The sequence below is a fragment of the Morone saxatilis genome, unplaced genomic scaffold (assembly GCF_004916995.1).
Source record: "Morone saxatilis isolate NCDOM2014 unplaced genomic scaffold, NCSU_SB_2.0 Contig1, whole genome shotgun sequence".
Classification (NCBI taxonomy): Eukaryota; Metazoa; Chordata; class Actinopteri; family Moronidae; genus Morone; species Morone saxatilis.
Window position 1 is genome coordinate 11,447,451 of NW_023339651.1, and position 19,864 is coordinate 11,467,314.

General features: G+C 39.9%; 3 protein-coding genes across 3 annotated transcripts; 1 reads left to right on the top strand and 2 right to left on the bottom strand.

Annotated features, from left to right (window-relative positions):
- Positions 1-14: 14 nt before the first annotated feature.
- Positions 15-6,539, bottom strand: sult1st6 (sulfotransferase family 1, cytosolic sulfotransferase 6). The gene is made up of 7 exons (XM_035664639.1): positions 5,819-6,539; positions 4,980-5,108; positions 3,703-3,800; positions 3,356-3,482; positions 1,686-1,780; positions 1,416-1,596; positions 15-686 (listed from the first exon to the last, which is right to left on the bottom strand). Exons 1-7 carry the CDS (start codon positions 6,003-6,005, stop codon positions 574-576), a joined length of 930 nt encoding a protein of 309 aa, XP_035520532.1. The 5' UTR covers positions 6,006-6,539; the 3' UTR covers positions 15-573.
- Positions 6,540-10,841: 4,302 nt separating this feature from the next.
- On the top strand, positions 10,842-15,720 carry LOC118330250 (tectonic-3-like). Its single transcript, XM_035664732.1, has 15 exons — positions 10,842-11,344; positions 11,401-11,449; positions 12,178-12,292; positions 12,370-12,467; positions 12,626-12,738; positions 12,830-12,938; positions 13,024-13,136; positions 13,231-13,269; positions 13,570-13,644; positions 13,763-13,882; positions 13,965-14,063; positions 14,168-14,271; positions 14,366-14,513; positions 15,205-15,339; positions 15,442-15,720. The coding sequence occupies exons 1-15, from the start codon at positions 11,105-11,107 to the stop codon at positions 15,685-15,687; spliced, it is 1,803 nt and encodes a 600-aa protein (XP_035520625.1). The 5' UTR covers positions 10,842-11,104; the 3' UTR covers positions 15,688-15,720.
- A 138-nt stretch (positions 15,721-15,858) lies between these two features.
- On the bottom strand, positions 15,859-19,775 carry mto1 (mitochondrial tRNA translation optimization 1). The gene is made up of 10 exons (XM_035669631.1): positions 19,607-19,775; positions 18,942-19,240; positions 18,535-18,647; positions 18,255-18,445; positions 18,032-18,162; positions 17,236-17,440; positions 16,670-16,841; positions 16,473-16,582; positions 16,196-16,353; positions 15,859-16,063 (listed from the first exon to the last, which is right to left on the bottom strand). Exons 1-10 carry the CDS (start codon positions 19,773-19,775, stop codon positions 15,893-15,895), a joined length of 1,719 nt encoding a protein of 572 aa, XP_035525524.1. The 3' UTR covers positions 15,859-15,892.
- Positions 19,776-19,864: the final 89 nt, after the last annotated feature.

Below are 19,864 nucleotides of genomic sequence, written 5' to 3' on the forward strand. Positions count from 1 at the left end.
TTCATATGATTGACTTTCCAGCTCATTATTTTTATTCTAGTCTTTGTTGCTCGTGTCTCGTGCAGCCTCCCTGCTTTGGCTGGGCTCTGTACAGTGTGGTGTAGGGTTGCAAAATGACTTCATATGGGCAGAAAAACTTCATGCCTCCAGCTGCCAGCGCTCTCTATAGGCTCCATGCAGTCAGCAGACTCTGTTGGAGGTCTCATGACATAAAATGGGCATGTCCACTCAGTCACAACACTTTTGGTCTTATATATTGTTTACGTGATAAGCTGCAATAAAATGATGATTACAAACTCATGTACTTGTATTGTGGAGCACATTTTTATTTTTTTTAAACACACATTTGGATGGTTGTCCTCTGTATCTACACATCAGGAGGTGCAGTGATTTCAGTGTTTAACATCCAGGCTTGTAAGTGAGTCAGAGAAATTTAGTTTAATTGTTTTGTTGTTTGGTTTTTAGCTTGTGTCAGATTTTCTGACAGAATTTATGCCTTCTGAGTGCTGCAGAGTGTCAGTTCATCGGTCTTTGGTTTGCAGAGCTTCATCAATCTGGAAAACCCTAAATCCTTTAGATGAGGGTCCTGAATGGTATGTTGACTTCCTTCATTTGCTTCTCATAATCTTCATCAAACATCTTTGATTGCTCGGGTGTGAAATGGTTTGTCCAATCGCCTACTTCACCTGTAAAGAAAGAGATATACAGTAAAAATGAATAACTATGTTGTAACTAGCAAATAACAGAAGTTCTTACATTATTTTCCTTAAAATGATCTATTGTCGAACATCACATCAACTGGCAACTTTCTTGATTAATTGTTTAATGTCAGACAACAGACATTTTATAATGAAATTTCAAGAGCCCCAACTGATATCTTCAAATTGCTTGTTTTTTCTGGTAAATAACCCAAAAACATAAAGAAAGTCTAATTACTATTGTACAACATAGAGAAAGAAAAGCAAATGTTGCACATTTGAGAAGCTGCAACCAATAGATTTTGGGCATTTATCCTTGAAAGATTATTTAAAAGATGAACCACTTATTAAAATAACAGTATAATTAATTGACTATCAATACAGCTATACCAAGCCTAAAAAAGGGCAAGAGGCAAGAGATCCAGAAACCTCTAGGGGGAGCCACTGTGCTGTACAATGTGAAGTTGAGGCAGAAGACAAATCATAATACAATCAATATAAACTTTGATTCTGCTGAGCTTTCATTGACAGAGAGGTTTTACATTACACGGTATTCGTGGTATTTTGTCAACCCTCCTCGCTGTGTGCTTATCGGAGTGAGACGAGGTGTGATACTGTATTCACCCAATGCAGATCGCTCATCCCAAATTTGAAACCTGGGCCTTTAACTATTTGGATCAATACCTCTTTTCTAGACAAGACTAAGAGCAGACCGACCTTTTCTCATGAAGGGAGAGATGGACTGATCAAAAACAGGTGCTGGGACGCAGGAGTAGTTGGTCATCGGGTTCTCCTTCATGTTCTTAAACGACGTGAGCTCCACGATTTTGCTGATGACCTCATCAGAGACCGACAAGTCCAGGTACCTCATGATGCGCTCCACTTCACGCCGAGGATTCTGGGGAAGTAAGCATGATGGTAGGAGTTTGTACAACATGCTTTGGTAACACTTGGTCAATAAAATATTAGAAAAGATCCATATGTTACCTCTTTCATGTCCTCATAGAAGAGGTAAAGGATGTTCCTCTTTTCTCTCTCCGCCCAGTAACCTTTCACATGGTCATACCAGGAGCCCCATGACACTGTAGAAAGGTTAAAGGTAGAAGCTTTTATTCATGTTCAATTACTTATTTTTATAGATAAGCCATTAACTCTTAGGTTGCCAGTTTGTGAAATATCTGCTTGGCTGTGTTTCTATCGTGAGCTTTTTAATTCGCTCCCTAACATTTATTCCACTTACCTTCTGGGACGGGGCTGCAGGGAATCTGGACCAAAATCCATTTATTAACTACTTAATATTTTACAACTGCTGACTGATTTATAACTATAAATGTCTCATTTCTGTTTGCTGTTGGCGGATTAGAAGGTGAGAAAAAGTTTAACTGCAGAACTGATGGATTTTTACAAAGTTAGAAACCCACAGGTATCTATTAATGCATTATTAACATTTATACTTTTCATGGGTTATTAGAAAGTGAGACACTTTGAAGCTGCAATTACACATTTCCTTTTGCCACTTGGGGGAAGCAGAAACAAGCTGTAAACAAGAATTGACATATCACCAACAGCTGCCTATTTACACATCCAACAGTTATGGATCAACATTAATATTTATGTGGAGTTGTGTTTCTGGTCACGAGACAAATTCACGGTCTTTTTAACTCTATTTTTAGTCTCTACCAACTCCTGAAGAAAATAAGCAGCTAAATGCTCCACCTTGTTCAGTCGCTAACTGTCTGTCTTCAGTTTGGTGCTGAGCATGTTTTGCTATTTTGCTGAAAACAGCCACTGTGGTCACAAACAAGGCTACTAGAGCAGTGAATGAACAAAAGTTGTAACATTGTAAGAGAAAAACAAAAGTGGCTAAAATGCTCCTGAGCTGAGCTGAGAATATAATTCTATGTAGGGTTAGTACTAGGAACAACATACAAGTATTCACATTGTCCACTGCTAACATAAAAATATTACATTTTAATAAGTTATAATAATCCAACAGTCTGCAGTTGCAAATGTTTATACATTGGTGATAAACACATTTTGTTCCAGGTGGTTCCACTGGCGCGATCAAGTTCATACTGCAGGAACACCAGTTGAAGGGATTTTTCACAACGTGCCAACCTAAAAGATATTCTTTAACATGGTAAACTCTTATAACTAACTGTGAAGGATTAGAAAATTATTTATTACCCAGTAATAAAGCCATTCGTTACAATTTATAAACCTTTAAAAACAGTTAAGTCCCAACTAAAAAGACAAAAAAGACATCTGTGGCAGTAAAGTAGCAGCGCTTTATTGATGGCAACTGGACACCAAAAAAGAAAAAACTAATCTTAGGCTTAAAAATGTACCAGTTGAAATTCTTTTGTAAATCTGAAGGAACATTTTTTTCTGATTGGCATTACTTCCACTCTACAGCAGGGTGCAGCTAATCTTGTCATGGCCACTGAAGCATACTAAATGTTTCATATTCTTAAAAAACTGTAAGATAAGGAAACTAGATTGTCGTGTATCACAGAAGTCACCAACCACTTTTTTTAGAAATAATTGTCTTTTAAATTTGCGAGAACCTCTGGCTGGTTGAGTATATCAGTTACAATAACATCAATTACAATAATCAGTTAGCCGGGACACTCAGGAATTTATTTTAATCTACTTACACTCTCCACGCATGAACTTGTGGATGTAGCCCTCCCAGGGCCCCGGCTCAGGCTGGGTCAGATTCATACAGTCGAAGTGGTAGTAGCTCACCAGGTTGTCTTTGGCATTGCGTGCCACGTAGATAGCCTTTACACACGATAAGGAGGGAGATGTAAAACAGGATTTACAACAATACAGAGAATGGGTAACTGAATGAGGCAATCGTGGCTTTGTATTGTTCACCTCTCACTTCATTCACCTGCACTGTATCAGGAACCCTTCATCTTAGTACCATGCATTTACTATTCAGCATGCAATACAATTCACTGATTCTACTCTCAGTTTAGTCTGACAGATCGAGTCCCACCTTGCACTTGTTTTCCCAAAATCCAGGAGGCACCAACTGAAAAGGAAGATGTGTCTTTATAAGTCTAGGTGGATCCATAGTCTTCAGAAGATCAAGACCTGAAACATAAATTCAGGGAATATGTAAATTATGAAAGTGATGAAACAAACCTTAGCTTCTTACCAAAGAACACCCTGTACAATCCTGTAGTAAAGATGTATGTCGTCATTTTAGTTAATTTATAACTTTTTAACAGCAAATATCTGGCAAGCAAAAAAAACATTGTACAGGATGTTCTTTTCATTTGCGTAACTCAATCAAGGAGTATTTACCATCCAACTCTGCAGATCATTGATGATTGCTTCCATTTTCAGTAATGTTTTGATAAGGGAAATACATTGACATTTCGGGAAATATGCTCATTTGCTTCCATGTTAAGAATTAGAGAAAAATAAAACCACTCTTGTGTCTATACAATAAATATAAAGCTGTAGCAGTCAGCCAGTCAGCTTAGCTTAGGGTAAAGAAAACTGGAAACAGGGGGAAACAGCTAGCCTGACAGCTATCCTGGCTCTTACATAAAATGTAGCTAAAATGTCCACTTACCAGCACCTCTAAAGCTCACTTTATGGCATGTAATATCTACCTTATGGTGACATCAAGGCTCTAGGAAGTCACTAGTCCCAACCAAGAAATACTTCAGCACATAACCCCTTGTAAATTGAGCAAGACATCGCCTAATGTGTTTAATTTGTGATCTTTTGAGATGCTGGTAGAAGGATATGGATACATTAGAGCTAAGGAGCTGTTTCCCCCTGTTTCCAGTTGTCTTAATGCTAAGCTGAGCTAAGCTAAGCTAACAACAACAACAACTTTCTGACAAAAGTAACAAATAAATAATACAGTACCAGTATTGCAAAACTGACTATTTTAACCTGACCACCTTAGTAAAAAACAGAAAATTGACTTGTTTTTTTGGTACTCAGACACTGCAGTGTTTACATGCTGGAGTCTGTCACTCCAGAAGTTTGGCACTGAGGAAACTGTTTATGGGTTAAGAGCTCATTGACCCTGATAAAGGCGAGGGAAACAAGCCGTTATGAAAACATTTCTCCAGGAATTGGATTTGTGAGCTGTGACATGGCACAGTCAGACCTAGTTGGAGGATGTATTTGAAATAATATCTTAAGTTTTAGCAAAAGGTAGTGGACACAAAGTGCGCTTGAAGTGGATATTTTGGACAGAAGGTGCAGAGGAAAATAGGGGGCTCACGTGGAAACAGCCTCATAAAGACACACCTGAGGGGATGGGTGGTGGGGAGTAGATCTCTAGGAAGGGACTGCGGACGGGTGTGGGGGCTCGTTTGCAGGCCTCAGCATCTCCATTGTGAAGAAGCAGGTCGATTATCTCCTGGGTCCATGTGGTCCCTTATGTCCCAAAGAGATACACAAGAGTTGAACAAAGAAGAAAAATAAATTGTGTCTTTTCAACAGTTTTGCTGCGCATACTGTTTATATTGTATATTTATTAGTAGTAGTATTAGTAGTAGTTGTTTATTCGACATATATTACCACTATACAATCTTTGCACTGCTTTACTACATTTAGTTTTCTCCATACTTTTACTCTGTGTCAGTAATCACAATAAAGTTGAATATAATATCATTTTACAGAAATTAGGAATGTCCTGTCAGACACCAACCCTCTATGAGGATTTTAAACTATTATGTGTTATATTATTGGATTGTTATTTATGTTGCATAGCAATATTTTGCTGTTGTAGTTTGTCAAGGTGGAGCTAATTTGAACTCTTTTACATACTGTTGGGTATTGAAATTCATACCCCATCATATATATGTATGCAAACTCAATATTTTCCTCTGATATATAGATCAGTCAAAGTGTAAAGTAGCAGAAAATGTACTGTGTGAACACTAACAGAGCTTCAATATAAAGACATATGACACAAAGAACATATAAACATATTCCACAGTATGTGCTGACAGAAATTAAATAGTAATGAGTTTTAAGAGTGTGGTGTTGCAGAAGTTCTAGATAATTACAAATAATGACTGAATAATTACAAGTATAGATTTACTGTATATGAGCACAGCTGCATGAAGCACCTGTCTGAGTACCTGCTTTGGGGTAGGTGGCGATGAGGAGGTCTGAGGGGTCAGGACGGAAAGCCCAGATGGAGTCCCAGTTGTTGGCGATGTAGCTCATGAGAGGAACTCCTCTGACCGGGATGAGAGGGAAGCGAGTGATGGATGCGCTGGCCTTCTGAATGGCTTCGCTGTAGGAGATCTGTTGCTCCCCTGACATGACTGAGTTTACTCACAAGTTACAAGTTTACTCAAGGAAATAAAGAATCAGAAGCCAAAAAAATTATGCTGAAAATCGCTGTAAAATGGCTCAAACTAAGCCAGCACAGTGGTTCTTCCTGAAGTCTTGTCCTCTGCAGCTCCTCTCTCAGCTGGCTTTTGGTCCTTTGTCAAACATTCACAGTTGATTAGCTTTCGTACACCAACTGTGAAAATCTCTTCCTGCTTGATTGTCAGACCCACAATCACTGCGCATACATCCTCGTCATTCTTTCATTATCTCCGCCTTTGCTGGGCGGGAATGTTTTGGCTTTGTCTCCTCTTGATTTCTTGTGGTTTCCAGCTTAAATCCTCTCAACAAACATCTGAATCCAAAAACAGTCCCTCCTGGACTCCCAGCAGAAGCCTGAGTGCTTCACTCTAAAATGTGTCCCTTTTCTCCCTCTTTCTATCTTTGTAACCTGGCTGTCTGAGTGCTTGTACCAGGTTCTTGTCTGTCTGCGATCACAGGAACCTGCACAGGCAGACCTACACTAAAGTGCCCTTATGTAACATTCCTAGTTACGTATGAATTCCACTTTTGCTCACATACTATCTGCTTCCTCTGTAATTTGAGGAAGGGACCAGGGCGGGTCTTACAAGACCTCCACACACCACAGAGAGCCAAGCAATAATCACACATAAGTAGTACAAAAGAGAAGGATCAAAGCTCAGCAAATGCTTACGTTAACACGGTATTATTTCACTCATGCCACTTTTGCTACTTGCTCTTTTACCAAAGAAAATTGTTGAATATTTTTAATATTCATTACAAATAAAAAGCTTTTTTTTTTTGCGAGACACAGAAAATGTGTAGACACTGCTGCTGAAAGAGACCTTTGGACCCAAACATTTGAAGCCAAACCTGATAGCAGTAAAGGATGGCTTGATAATGGTCTGCTATTCTGAATACTCAGTTAAGCCAGAAGCTGTTTTGAATAACATTCCAGGATTTCCACACTCAATATCCTGCCAGAGGTAGAAACAATATTTTCACTGAAAATAAGCTCAGCCTGACAATGAAACATTTCACAACGGACAGACTCCTCTTTACAAGTCAAAAGACTGCATTTGAGTAACTGTCTTTTAAAGTTCAGAAACCCGTTTAAAGCAGCCACAAGGATAACAACTTCATTTTGAGACAAGTATTATATTTTAGATTTGATCCATGTAGAGGGAAGGTTTGCTAAAGCAGTCAGAGCTGAAACTAAACAGTAATGACTGAAGAAGCTAATTTTGTTTTAGTTTTGTTAAGAAAATGAGAGTGAGATAACATGAGGAAATAGGGAAACAAAAAGCTTTTCCTCACCGAATTTATGCTCCAAAACATACACAGACACATTGTGTTAGAGTTATAGTACAAAAGGCAGGTTTACAGCATCAGGTTTACAGTTTACCAGCGTTTATAGCAGCAGCCTCCAGTCGATTGATTGAGAATGGCGAATTATGTGCTTTTAGCACCTTATGTGAAGCAATAGCCACATATCTGAGAGTTACCAACACAAACAAATGGGGGAGGTGCCCCCATGTGACAAAAACACTGCAAAAGGGCCCTCTTGGATGCTCCTATGGTAGAAAAAAATAAAGTGCCCTCTTGGATGCTCCTATTGTAGAAAAAAATAAAGTGCCCTTTTGGATGCCCTTCCAGTAGACAAGCGGTGGTAAAGTGCTAATCAAAACAATGACTAAGCTGTTTCACTTTAAATGCATCACAACTTTCCTGTGATCTGGTGCCCTTTTTATGGCCCCTGTCCCTCAAGCAGCCTGAATCCACCACTGTAAATTTTTATATTGTTTATTTCATTTGTAACACATACATACTCTTTACTGAGACACATGTTTATTTGGTCAGACAGTCAAAGGGACATTGCAATAAATCTAAATATATCTATTCACACAAAATGATTTGGTTTCAGTGATTTAGGGATTTAAACAAACAGCACATTCTGTCCTCTTATGTTTGTTGACATTACTTTATCAAGATGAAGGTTATGTCAGTAAAGCATTGCTTGCTCTTGCAACACCTTGATTTAAATCTGTGTAAATATGTTCACATCTGAGAGCTCAGTTTTTTCTCTTGGCTAGTATGCAGCTCCACTGCAGTGGGAAGGCAGTCAAATGAGACCCATTAATAAAACAAGATGGAACCATTAAAGATTAAGACAGAGTGTAATAGTGAATGAACTTGAGGTCAGGGTTTGTTTCATTTTTTCCACAGTCAGAGCTGTAAAACAGTGAGGCGAGCACCTCACGTCTCCACCTCTAACACGTTGTTGGTCTGTTTTTGTTCTGGATTTTATAAATCAGTCAGAATGCAGATGTGATCCTCAGAGAGAAACTGGCTTGTAGAACTATAATAACAAGTGTCAAGGTACTATCTGTTATTTATTTACTGTAGGCATGCACTTAAACTCTTACAATTATTATGTTTTTCATGAATGTTTATTAAAACCAGTAAAGTATTTTTCATAACCTGGCCAATGGAGATACTGAAGGTTATTTTTCATCCACCAGGGGGCACTACTGGAGAGGGTTCCCTATGTACTCTATGTTTTAACTATATAAATGGTTGCACAAAGCTGTACAATAAACACACTAATTTGCTGTAATAATCAGGTGACAGGTAATTCATTTCATAAATGGCATTCAATGCTCCACCTGTTTGTTTCATACATTTATTTTAAGGAGAAGAAATTTTGATTAATTTTAGAAAACAATTTAGATTCTTGTTATTATAGCATATTGTATTTGTTATTTTTTCAATAGAAGTAGCTGAAGTAGTAATATTTTTATATTTTTTTTAGTATTTGCATGCTTTTAAAGAGGTAATCCACTTATATTACACATAAACGCCAGTTGACTCATTCTCGTTAGTTCTGTTAAACTCTATAATTTCTGTGGCTCTGCGGGAGCTTGAGTTAGGTTTGAGACTCCAGATATTTGGCTGGAAATCTGCATTAAAAGCTGGGAGAGTGGAGTTTGAAAGATAGGACATTTAACTGTCAGGGAAGGATAAGTAAAGTCAAAATGTTTAATTCATAATAGGGTAGTTTTAGCTTACTGTGACAGGATGTTTACCACTTTCTCTCTCTCTCTCGCCCTCTTTTTGCATAATAATTTATTTATCATGTCCATCCCTCTAAACCACGTTTCTTTAAAAACTGACCTGTTTGAGCAGAAATTCAATGAATAGCAACAAACAAAAGTAAGTAAGAGTACATATTTTACTTTTATCTTTCACTGAAGTCTAAAATTTTACTTTTAGCAGTTTAATAAATACGGGCCTGTTATCTAAAATTGACAAAGGTAATATAATTTTGATTGAAACAGGGCTCACCTCATAGATAAGAAAACCAAAGAATATGAATACAAGTATTTTGTTGTGTAGATCTCAAGGAACATTTTGTTCACCTCTGCTTGGCATTCACTGCAGTCTGCAGCCTTGCAGGGTGCTGCTAATCTCATCATGGCCACTGAGGCATACTAAGTATCTTGTGAGGAAAAACAGTCAAGAAATCAACTTATTTATCTTATCAGTGTCATGGATCTTAATGTTGCCTAATATTTTTTTTAAAAGACGTTGTACAAATAGTAATTATCTGTTTACTGGAGGTAAGATTACTCTCAGGAATGTGAAACATTGCCACCCACAGGGACCTGCCTCAGGCGGGGTCATACTCATACAATCAAAGTAGTTCACCAGGTGGTCTTTGGCATTGCGTGCCACGGACATACATGATCAGGTTGGAGAGATGAAGGCAGGATTTACACAAACAATGCAGAGACCATTTGTTGTTGGTGTTGTATTGTGAAACTTGATCGTTCTTAATTAAACCTAAGATGTACATTTGGGGAAATGGATATGTACATACTGAAAGGGTTGAAACGAACATCTGTTCACAAGGTTGAACACTGAGCACAAAGGGTCACTGCTTTTCCATCTCCATTTTCAAAATACACAGTCATTTTCGCAATTTGTGCCTGCTAACACCTCTGCAGAGTCCAGAAACAGAAAATAAGAAAAGTGAGTTTAACTTGTAGCAAAACAACTACACAACCTCTTAAACTGCTTTGACTCTTTTTAAGAAATTACTGCATTTGCATGCTAAACTCTGTAAGTCAGGCATTTTGGTGCCATGGGAAGATATTAGTTATTAGCTCACCCACTGCAGGAAAGGGATTTGTATGTTCTGAGACATCTTTTTAGAAGAAGCATGTGGGTTGAGAAGCACATTTAACATTTAATTTTAAACAAAAGGAGGACATGCTATGCATTTGAAGTTGATAATCTGCGGATGGGTGTAGAGGCTTGTTTGCAGACATTACCGTTATCCCATCTGTGTATGTCTTTATCTACGGTTCTTTGGGATAGAGCACGATGTGTCAGCCAAAGTTACTGGATTTTAAAAATATTTTTGAAATATTAAGAAATGTATCTGTATTGAATAGATTTTGCTAATGTTAACTTGCTAAGGTAAACAAAATATGCATATGACAACAAATAAGCTGTGCTAACTGACCTGTTGTTGTTTCTTTTTATTATATTATTTTATAGACTTTTAATTAATTATTTTCTTCAAGTTTCTCTTTCTCCTCTAGGGGACCAATAAAAAATGGTCTCGCCTTATTTAACATTTCTTCTCTTTAGTTTCCCTCTTCGTTGTGTTGTTGTGTTTAGTTGTTTATTTCACTCTTGTATTTGTTGTTATATTGTGCTATTCAGCGCTGATTACATAAATTAAAGAAGTTGGAAAAAAGCTCTTCCCGCTCTTTTACATGTCTTACGGTATCTTAGAAACGGAAGTGGCAGTGACACAACTTCCTTGGCAACAAGAAGCTTGCTACCCAGTGGATTTATGTTAGCACGTTTGGCTAAATGCGTCCATTAAAAACGTTTTCTGAATTACGTACTTCATTTTAACGTTGTTTTATTTTACTGTTGTATTCAATAATTGAGATAATTGCTGCTAAATGTGAAGTTAACATTAGCGAGCTGACTCTACGGTAGCTCGTTGGGCCATTAACACTTCGCACCGTTTACCGCACCATGTCTCTGGCGACATGAATCTCCCGCGGTGGTGTCGTGCCGTTCAGATACTTCTCGTCTTGTGTGGACGTTTAGTTCACGCAGTCACAGAATCGGGGGTCACTTCAAGCGTTAATGTCAGCCCCACAGATGTGGAGTCTCTGAGCTCAGTGACCCCGGCTCCGGGCGGTACACAGGCCGTGGACCCCCCCAGTGTCGGCACCACTACGGCGGCCACCGAGGGCTCCACCGTGGGCTCCACCGAGGGCTCCACCGTGGGCTCCTTCCACCGAGGGGCTTTCCACCTTGGGCTCGACGTGGGCTCACCGAGGGCTCCACCGTGGGCTCCACCACCGCCCAGCCTGTGCTCACTTCAGAGGGTAACTAACACCTGCCTCCTGGGATGTGTCATGTTATTGGAAATGGCCCCATGAACTGAAACTCTCAGCCTCCTTTGTTTCCACTCTGCTGCAGTCTTTTGTTTGTCAGGCCAAAGTAACCCTTTTAAAATCAAGTCATTAATTCGATTTTTTTTTTTATTATTTGAGCTGCTTCTGGTTTGAAATCACTGTGATACACTCATGTGATCAGACTGTCTCCCACTGTTAATGCAAGAGAGAACTTCTGCAGATCTATGGCTGCCAAACAAACCCTATCACCTGTTCTTAGATGCACTTAATGCTTAATAATGCAAAACATTGTGCTTTTTAGTAATTTGTCTATAAAACAATCTTGTATTGCTCAGGCTTTAAGAAGTCAGCCTTTGACAGTTGACTACTGAACTTATGAGAGTATTAATGATAAGATTTCAGAGCTTCATTTGCACTGAAAAGGTTAACCATGAAATCTAATGTGAATTAAAAACATATTTAAATTGATGTAAATATATATAAAGTCCACAAATGCACCTATACAATCCCAACTCAACATTCTGGCTATTAGTTAGATCTAGGTTGTTTCCAATAAGATCAATGGTCACAAGTGTTTCTACAATCTCAATAAAACAACTTAAGTTTTCAGATCATTTGACCGACGGTGTATCCACTATTATGTGCTTTTGTTAAACCAGTGAACCTTTTGTTGTCCTGTCTTCTCTGTTGTTATCCAGGTTGTCTCTGTGATTTAACCCCTGATTTCTGTGACATCGGCTGCTGTTGTGACACAGTTGATTGCGGCATTGCGAACTTGAGCACCATCTTCACGGGATGTCCACAGAAAGCCATGTAAGTCTTCTGCACATGTTCTAAAGATATAGCACATTTTTTTAGCATTTAAAAGAGTTTAAACTCTTATTTTACAGATCGGGAGTTTGCATTGAGAAATGGTTGATGTTCAGGGCTAACGTGGATTCCTCTCTTGTCACTGTGACTGACTCCTTGTTTTGTGTCCGGCCTAAAGGTACTCAGACTAATAACAATATATTCATTTAAAAACACTACATAATTCATCTTTAAATTAATTAACAATCAGTGCCTCAACAGGGGAGTCACTCATTTCACAAGACCAGTATATAAGTGTCCTCCACTAATGCATCTTTTAAAACCCTCTCCCAACAGATAATGCCCCCCCGTCCCTCCCAGCTCTACCTCAGCATCCAGCTTTAGGGGATTCGTACCACTTCTCACCACCAGCACCTACAACCAGCACCCACAGCAGAGATTTCTACCGGGTAAAGAGATATAGTGCTATTAGGGTGCTAGACATTGCTAAAAGTGTATCTTTAATACATGCAGTGTGTATAACACTCTTTATTTTTGTAGGCTGATGATGTCATCCAGACGTATTTCTCCAGCTCGTCTGCGCGGGGTCTCCTTCGTCAGCCTTCTCCAGGGGCTGCAGCTACATTCTGTGTCAACCGCAACCCTGCAAGTAAGTCCATACCAAATGGATAAACAGTCTTTACGTTGCTTTATGTATTTTTTTTTAACTACCTTATGTTCTCCTTTGCTTGCAGAGTTCTTGAGGTCTGTGTCTCTGTCTTGTTCCCGCGCGTTAACTCCTCAGTCATGCACCACAGACCCAAATCTCAACGCCCGCTCCTACTTCTCTGACTTGAGTCTGATCAAGGTCGGTGAATCTGCCTGCACTAAATGCTTTTATGTAGCTGATTACAGGTTAGGATCTCACTGCGGATCAGCTAACATTAATATTTTCATTATAGATTCCAACAGTCCAGACGGCACAAGTGTCAGACCTTCTGGTAAGTCACTGACTGTACATATAACCCAAAGCCATACATGGCATTAGCAGAAACACGGCCATTTTGCACTTCACATGCCTCATACAGTTTTCTCCTGTATGTCACAAGGCAAAAGTCTTGAAACATCCCTTATACCTTTTCTACAGTATGAAGAACTGTATCTGTAGCATTTAAAAATGTACTAGGTGTTGACAGTCCAGTCTGTGCATTAAGAAATAAATCCTTTATACCAACATTTAATGACACTTAAAGACGTGTTTTTTCTTCCAAAGTAAGGAACTGTACCAACTCTTGTTTCAGATCCCTGTTACTCCGCTGTTCGACTGGCCTGCGCCGAGCGAACAAAACAACTCCTGTGTCAATGTGGTGAAAAAAGTAAGCAGATGAAAATGGGTCTTTTTCTTTCTTTTCTTTTCCTCCCACCATTGTTTCCTAAATCCCAAATTCAACAAATTCAACAAACTCAACCCTCCTTTCTCCGATTCTCCTGCAGGTTCAGTTTGTCATAGGGTACACAGCCCGAGGGGAGCTCACATATGCAACAGTGAACGTAGTCTTAGCTGATGTGGATCCAAATCAGTTGCTGCTGCAGACGCACTCTGTACAGTTCCAGGTAGCGTGTTGAAGCCACAGATTTCATCACTTAATGAGCTACAGATTCAAACACTAAGATTAATATAATTTCTCTTTTCCAGCTGGCAACACCCAGCAGCACTGCAGGAGGACCGGTCCCTGCTCTCGGACTTAGAGCGGGATCCCCTGTCATTGGTCGCTTTGATGGAGAAGTGCAGCCTGTATCCTCACAAACAGCATCATAAACTTCTCTTTAAGTCACATTGTCATTTAAGCAGCTAGCTTTGAGTCAATCGTACTTCATGGTTCCTTGACAGTGAGTTAGCTGAGCACACTGGGGGTGTCACAGAGCGGGGAGTGTTCCTCTGACCCCAGCAGACGAGCGCCCATCCTCTTCACACACAACACTATCACTGGTTGCACATTCAGGTGAGTCTCTATCTCTAGTTTTAACTGATGTTCCTTACATGAAGAGTAGTGACGAAACATGTCATTTCACTCTCTCTCTCGGTGTGCTCTTTAGTTCCTCATCTAGTGACTGTTCAGAGCTGCGTTCCCAGGTTTACGGGATCTTGCAGGGACTTGCTACTCCTGATGTGATCGCCATGAATTCGGGCTCCCAACCTGACTGGACGAGAGTCATCACCCAGGAGTGTCCCGTCAGCCTGCAGGTACAGCTGAATCAGGAAGTTAAAGTATTTAAGCAAGAAAGTTTAAGAACTTTGAATTATCTGAAACTTAACATTATGGCCAACTGACCGAATAGGCTTACTGCCAGCACTCGGAGGGTTACTTTAAAAATGTAATCAGATACAATTACTAATTACCTGTTAGCAAATGTAGTCAGTAACCTAATCTGAGTATCAGAATATAAATGTAACGTGACTTGATTACTGTTTGTTACATTTGGATTACCTCAATACTAAAGATGTAAAAGAAAAACAAGTGAAAATAAATATCAATAAGTAGTATTGATTCAAGCATATTCTATAGAACAACAGAACAATGTAACCTTGGGAAAGAAAATAGAAAACAGATCTTTCGCATCAGAAATATGTCTGCTGAGTGTATTTTCAAAGAAAACTTAAAATATTTTAAATTTGTAATTCTGCTAAATAATCCCAATTTTTACTAAATGTAACTGTAATCTTTTTTTGTATCCTTATTACTTAACACAGTTACATGTAATCTGTTATTCCCTAAACCCGATTACAGCAGGATATAAAGATTATTAGACCTGAATGAGGAGTTCTTCACAGCTCTGTTTGACTCTGCTATCTTACATGTAGTTGTATTAAAATGTCCAGTCCTATAACCTATGTTGCTCCTATTAACAGTAATTTATTCTGTTTCCTTTCTCAGGAAACATGTGAATCAGGATGCGTCCTCCCCAACTCTCTCTCTATCCGAGTGCTGTGGGCCCGCCAGGGTCTCTTAGACCATCCCCAGAACTACATTCTTGGAGCCAAATACCTTTTCCAGTGTCAAAATGTCAAGGTAGGCACATGCACTCTCTCGTTGTGAGGCCAGCACCTTCTTTTCTGCACTGTTTCTCCTCTATGGAAATGTCCAAATACTCTCATCCCTTCTTTATTTCAGTGTCCTATATCGTCCCCTATTGCTCTAACCACTGAAGTGACGTTTGTCGACACTACGGTTTACCCAGAACCGCCCAGGGGCTTACCTCAGCCGAACTGGAAGTTTCCATTTGGTTTCTTCACTAGAGGCACTGCTGAGCTGGACGGGCATGTTGTCATTAACGCCAGTGGCACTGAGAAGGTCACATGGAGTTTAATGCTGTTCACAGTAATGTTACTAACAGGATTAGAATTCTTCACTAGCTAGTTGGATCGCTATCAGGGAAGTTTCGAGGGCTCCTTATCTTGAGGAAATAGCTGAAAGAATTTGTACTACATACTTTTATTTTGTTAAGCAGTTTTTGTACAACATAAAGAGTTATATTCTTAAAATGGTAAAACACTTTAATTTATTCTTTTGTGCGTTTTCAGGAATAAATACATTTTTACAAGACCTTTCATATGTCATCATTTCACTGAGGTAAAGATGCGCTACTTGCACACAGCTCCTCTTTTCTCTCCTCCTTTTGGTCTGGTTGGTTTCTGTGCCTTTGTCTCTCCTTTTGTCCTATGTAGCGCACATAGTGGAGGAGATGGACGATTGCAGCTGGAGTGATACCTTGCAAACGTGTAGCAGCACCCAGCTGGAGGATAAAACATGGCATTAGTTGCATATTCATTAGTTTTTTTAATGTAACAGCACATTATTAGGTAAAAAAGAACAAAAAGTTATTGGTAAGCAATACATAGACTATACTCTGAATGTGCAGACTCACAGTGCTGGGCCGAACTCTGTCCAAAATCTCTCTGACTTCGTTCGACAGTGACACCGGCAAAGATATATAGTCTATGTCCTGTGGGAGAGACATATTCTCCTCTTTCTGAATTCTCTCCATCTCCTTCCTCTGTAGGTCGCAGTGAGGCTTGTACACAGCTAAATAACAGGAGAAATGTTTTATTGAGGGAGAATTAACTATGTTATAGTAGCTTAAAGGACCAAAGCAACATTTAGAGGCAATTCAGAAACATAACTGAGCCAACAATTATAATTACCCTCTATTTTAAGTCTTTGTGAGAACTCCATGTAAGGTGAAAGGCACTCTGGGAAGGCGGACGCCAACATTTCAAAGGACACATCATTGTACTGCAGCACAGCCATACCACTGGAGAAAGAAGGCACAAAGTAACAGTCGGGACCCCGAATCGACCACAGAGGTACTTCTGACTGTCATGATATACTAGTCACTCACTTCACTAGGGTGTTCTTGGCCTCACACATACGGATGTCGGGCAGCTTTTTTTTCCAGTTGGGGGAGGACAGAACGAGAGACTGAAGGGCCGCCAGTGCTTCATGCAGACCGTCCCTCACTCTCACAGCCTCCTGGTAGCGTAAGGAGGACACACATCCCACCTCCTCAAATCCTGACAGAGGAAATAGTTTATGAAAGGATAAAAACTAAAAGACAGAAAGCAGAACAACAACTTGTGGGCTGTATAAGTTAATCAAAAGAGGAATAAGTGGAAGTGCAAGTGTACTCTAGATGAAATGCACACAATAGGGCCAAGCAATGTCAAAATCTCATGATACACAGTATTTAACGGAATACCTTGATATTAATGTAATGTGCTGGTATTTTAAGGAATTACTCGAGATATTTTACACACAGTGTGTTTATTTTTTAAACCTCAATAGTAATGCATATGAATACACAACAATCAAAGTAGAAATAGAGGTCATGTTTTTTTCTTGCTCAGTTAGGACAATAGGCTCTAAAAATGTGTGATTGTAAAAGACAAAGTACTGGGCGCTGCCTACCTTTCAGAGTGAGGCGGAGGTCAGCGTTGTCCGGCCTTAGAGAGGTTCGAAACTCAGCCCGGCTGGTGAACATGCGGTAGGGCTCTGTAACGCCTCGACTCACCAGATCATCGATGAGAACTCCAATGTAACTCTCAGTCCGAGACAATGTCACTGCAGGCATGGAGAGTGCCCAGCGGGCGGCGTTCACCCCCGCCCACAGGCCCTGCACACAAGTGGTTTCCTCAGTTTTAAATAGTTCCTCTTTTTACAGATTATTCTGGTTCAGTGTAACTCATAGACAGTGTCAGAAAGCTATGATACCCATGGTGCAGTTCTACACCTTACATTTAATGTAATGTAATGACTGCCATTCAATTAAAATGTAAATATAAATCACAATGTTAAACAAGCTGTTTGTATAATTGCAGGGGGAAATAATAACATTTATTAATTCTATAATAACTATTGATATGATCAGATCTCACTTTTCTTGGGCCAAGAACATAACTGCTAGACAATAATCGCTGCCACTACAAATAATGAAAGAAAAACAATGAATTGGCATTACAGAAAATACCCTGCCCTAGCCTGATAATCATATTGAATTCTGTCCACCCAGCAGAAATACCCACAACACCCTGAACAAATCATACAAGTTGGCAGAAGTGTGTGACCAGTCTGACTATAGGCCTGTATGGGTATATTTCTATTAGTGTGTATGTATGTGGAAGGACAATCACTTAAGTTGTTTTTTTTGTTTGTTTTATGACCGACAGTAATGGCTAAATATAGTGTACAGAAAGTAAGCAGCTACCTGTGCAGCAGCCTCCTCGTACCCCGTTGTTCCGTTGATCTGACCGGCCAGAAAAAGACCTTGGGTGCTTTTCACCTGCAACGCAGGGCTCAGCTGAGTGGGACACACAAAATCATACTGCACACCATAACCTGGGAAAAGAAACAAAAATAACACACATTCATTCACTGTTCCATCCAGATCCATCAACTGCAGGCAATCAAACAGGATTCAGGCCGTGTACCAGGTGTGTGAATCTCCGCTCTGTGCATGGCGGGGATTTCTCTGATGAGGCGGAGCTGGATGTCAGGAGGCATGGTCATGGACAGACCCTGAGGGTACAAAAGGTCAGAGGTCACTCCCTCAGGCTCCAGCCACACCTGGTGCTTTCGGCCTGGGAAGCGAAGCACTCGAGACTCGATGGAGGGGCAGTACCTGTGAGAGACAAGGACTAGAGTTAGTACTTTGGAGTTTCAGAACACACTGTGTTTACATTGTGAGTGTGTGTTTGGGTGTGTGTGTACCTGGGACCCTTGGTGTCTTGCTGTATGTGACAGTTGAGATGAAGACTCTCCTGCACCACTCTCTCTACACCGGGGGTAGTATAGGTCAGGTAGCAAGGCAGCTGCTCCTCAGGCTTAAGAAGTGTTTAGTTTCAAAATAAAGCATTCATTAATTAGAAAAAAAACACTGACTGACAATTTGAGTGAGCACTTTTAGGATCTCCCACACTATGAACTAGGGCTGCACGATATGGTAAATAAATAATGTTGTGATTATACAGACAGATATTATAATTAAGATACAATTATATATATTCATATAAACTACTGAAATCATGATGATGTGACATTTGTTGGGGTCCATATCAAACAAACACATCTGGAGAACCACATTTAGAACTACTCGGATTACTGTACAGAAACTTTACCTTGCAGCGTGTGTGTGTATTGAGGAAGCTAAAGGGAGTTGGATGACTGTCAGGAAGGTGAATGTGAGCCTGGGCAAGGTCTACTGAATCCTTCACAATCCTGGGAGGGGTACCAGTCCTCAGCCTGCCTATCCTCAGCCCCAGCCTCTCCTTCATCGTCTGGGACAGCCCAGCACTCGACGGGGCATCTCCAATCCGACCCCCGGGTGACATGGTTTGGCCCATGAAGAGGGAGCCAGTCAAGAAAGTACCAGTAGTAAGAACCACGGAGCTGGCTGAGATTGGGTGGCTTCCATTTGCTTAGAAGAAGTACAAAATCATAAAATGATTAAGATTTTTTTTGTAATTACCAACTTAAATTTGCAATAATGGAAGTTCATTTTACTGGTTGGCACATTTGTTAGAGATTGATATTAGATGTCAAAAATCTGTCTGATATTTAGGACACATTTGAATCTACTGACCACCTTGATTTTGCATTCAGTATACAGTATGAACCATAGTCAGCCATTCAGGCTGCACAGACACCAAATTAATTTTTTAATAAAGTAATAATTGAATTCAAGTTGGTTCTCTACTAAACTGACTAATAAACAAGTAAAGACAAACCAGCCATTTAAACCCTCATCATAAACATTGGCAAATAGCTTTTAATTGTTCCTGACCTAAACGTATCCCAGTGACCTTGTGGTGTCCAGGCTCCTCTGGGTTTGGTTCTGTGACCAGCAGGTCCTCCACAGAGCCCTCCACAACAGTCAGCCTGGGAGTGGACAGCAGCTCAGACTGAATGAGCAACAGCAGGCAGAACACATAGTTAGTGACATTTTTTGTCATTTTTATTCATTCGCAGATAGAAATTCTGTTATATTAAAAGGACCAGTGTGTAGAATTTAGTGGCATCTAGTGGTGACGTTGCAGATTGC

Excerpts from the sequence above, each read along its gene's own strand:
- LOC118330250 (XM_035664732.1), top strand. The coding sequence starts at position 11,105 with ATGAATCTCCCGCGGTGGTGTCGTGCCGTTCAGATACTTCTCGTCTTG. Across the intron at positions 11,450-12,177 it reads GCCTGTGCTCACTTCAGAGG|GTTGTCTCTGTGATTTAACC; the intron begins GTAACTAACACC and ends GTTGTTATCCAG. Across the intron at positions 12,293-12,369 it reads GGATGTCCACAGAAAGCCAT|ATCGGGAGTTTGCATTGAGA; the intron begins GTAAGTCTTCTG and ends CTTATTTTACAG.
- mto1 (XM_035669631.1), bottom strand. The coding sequence starts at position 19,775 with ATGACAAAAAATGTCACTAACTATGTGTTCTGCCTGCTGTTGCTCATT. Across the intron at positions 18,163-18,254 it reads AGCGGAGATTCACACACCTG|GTTATGGTGTGCAGTATGAT; the intron begins GTACACGGCCTG and ends TTCTTTTCCCAG. Across the intron at positions 16,842-17,235 it reads CCTCCGCCTCACTCTGAAAG|GATTTGAGGAGGTGGGATGT; the intron begins GTAGGCAGCGCC and ends TTCCTCTGTCAG.
- sult1st6 (XM_035664639.1), bottom strand. The coding sequence starts at position 6,005 with ATGTCAGGGGAGCAACAGATCTCCTACAGCGAAGCCATTCAGAAGGCC. Across the intron at positions 3,801-4,979 it reads CCCACCACCCATCCCCTCAG|GTCTTGATCTTCTGAAGACT; the intron begins GTGTGTCTTTAT and ends TTTATGTTTCAG. Across the intron at positions 3,483-3,702 it reads TTTGGGAAAACAAGTGCAAG|GCTATCTACGTGGCACGCAA; the intron begins GTGGGACTCGAT and ends TCGTGTGTAAAG.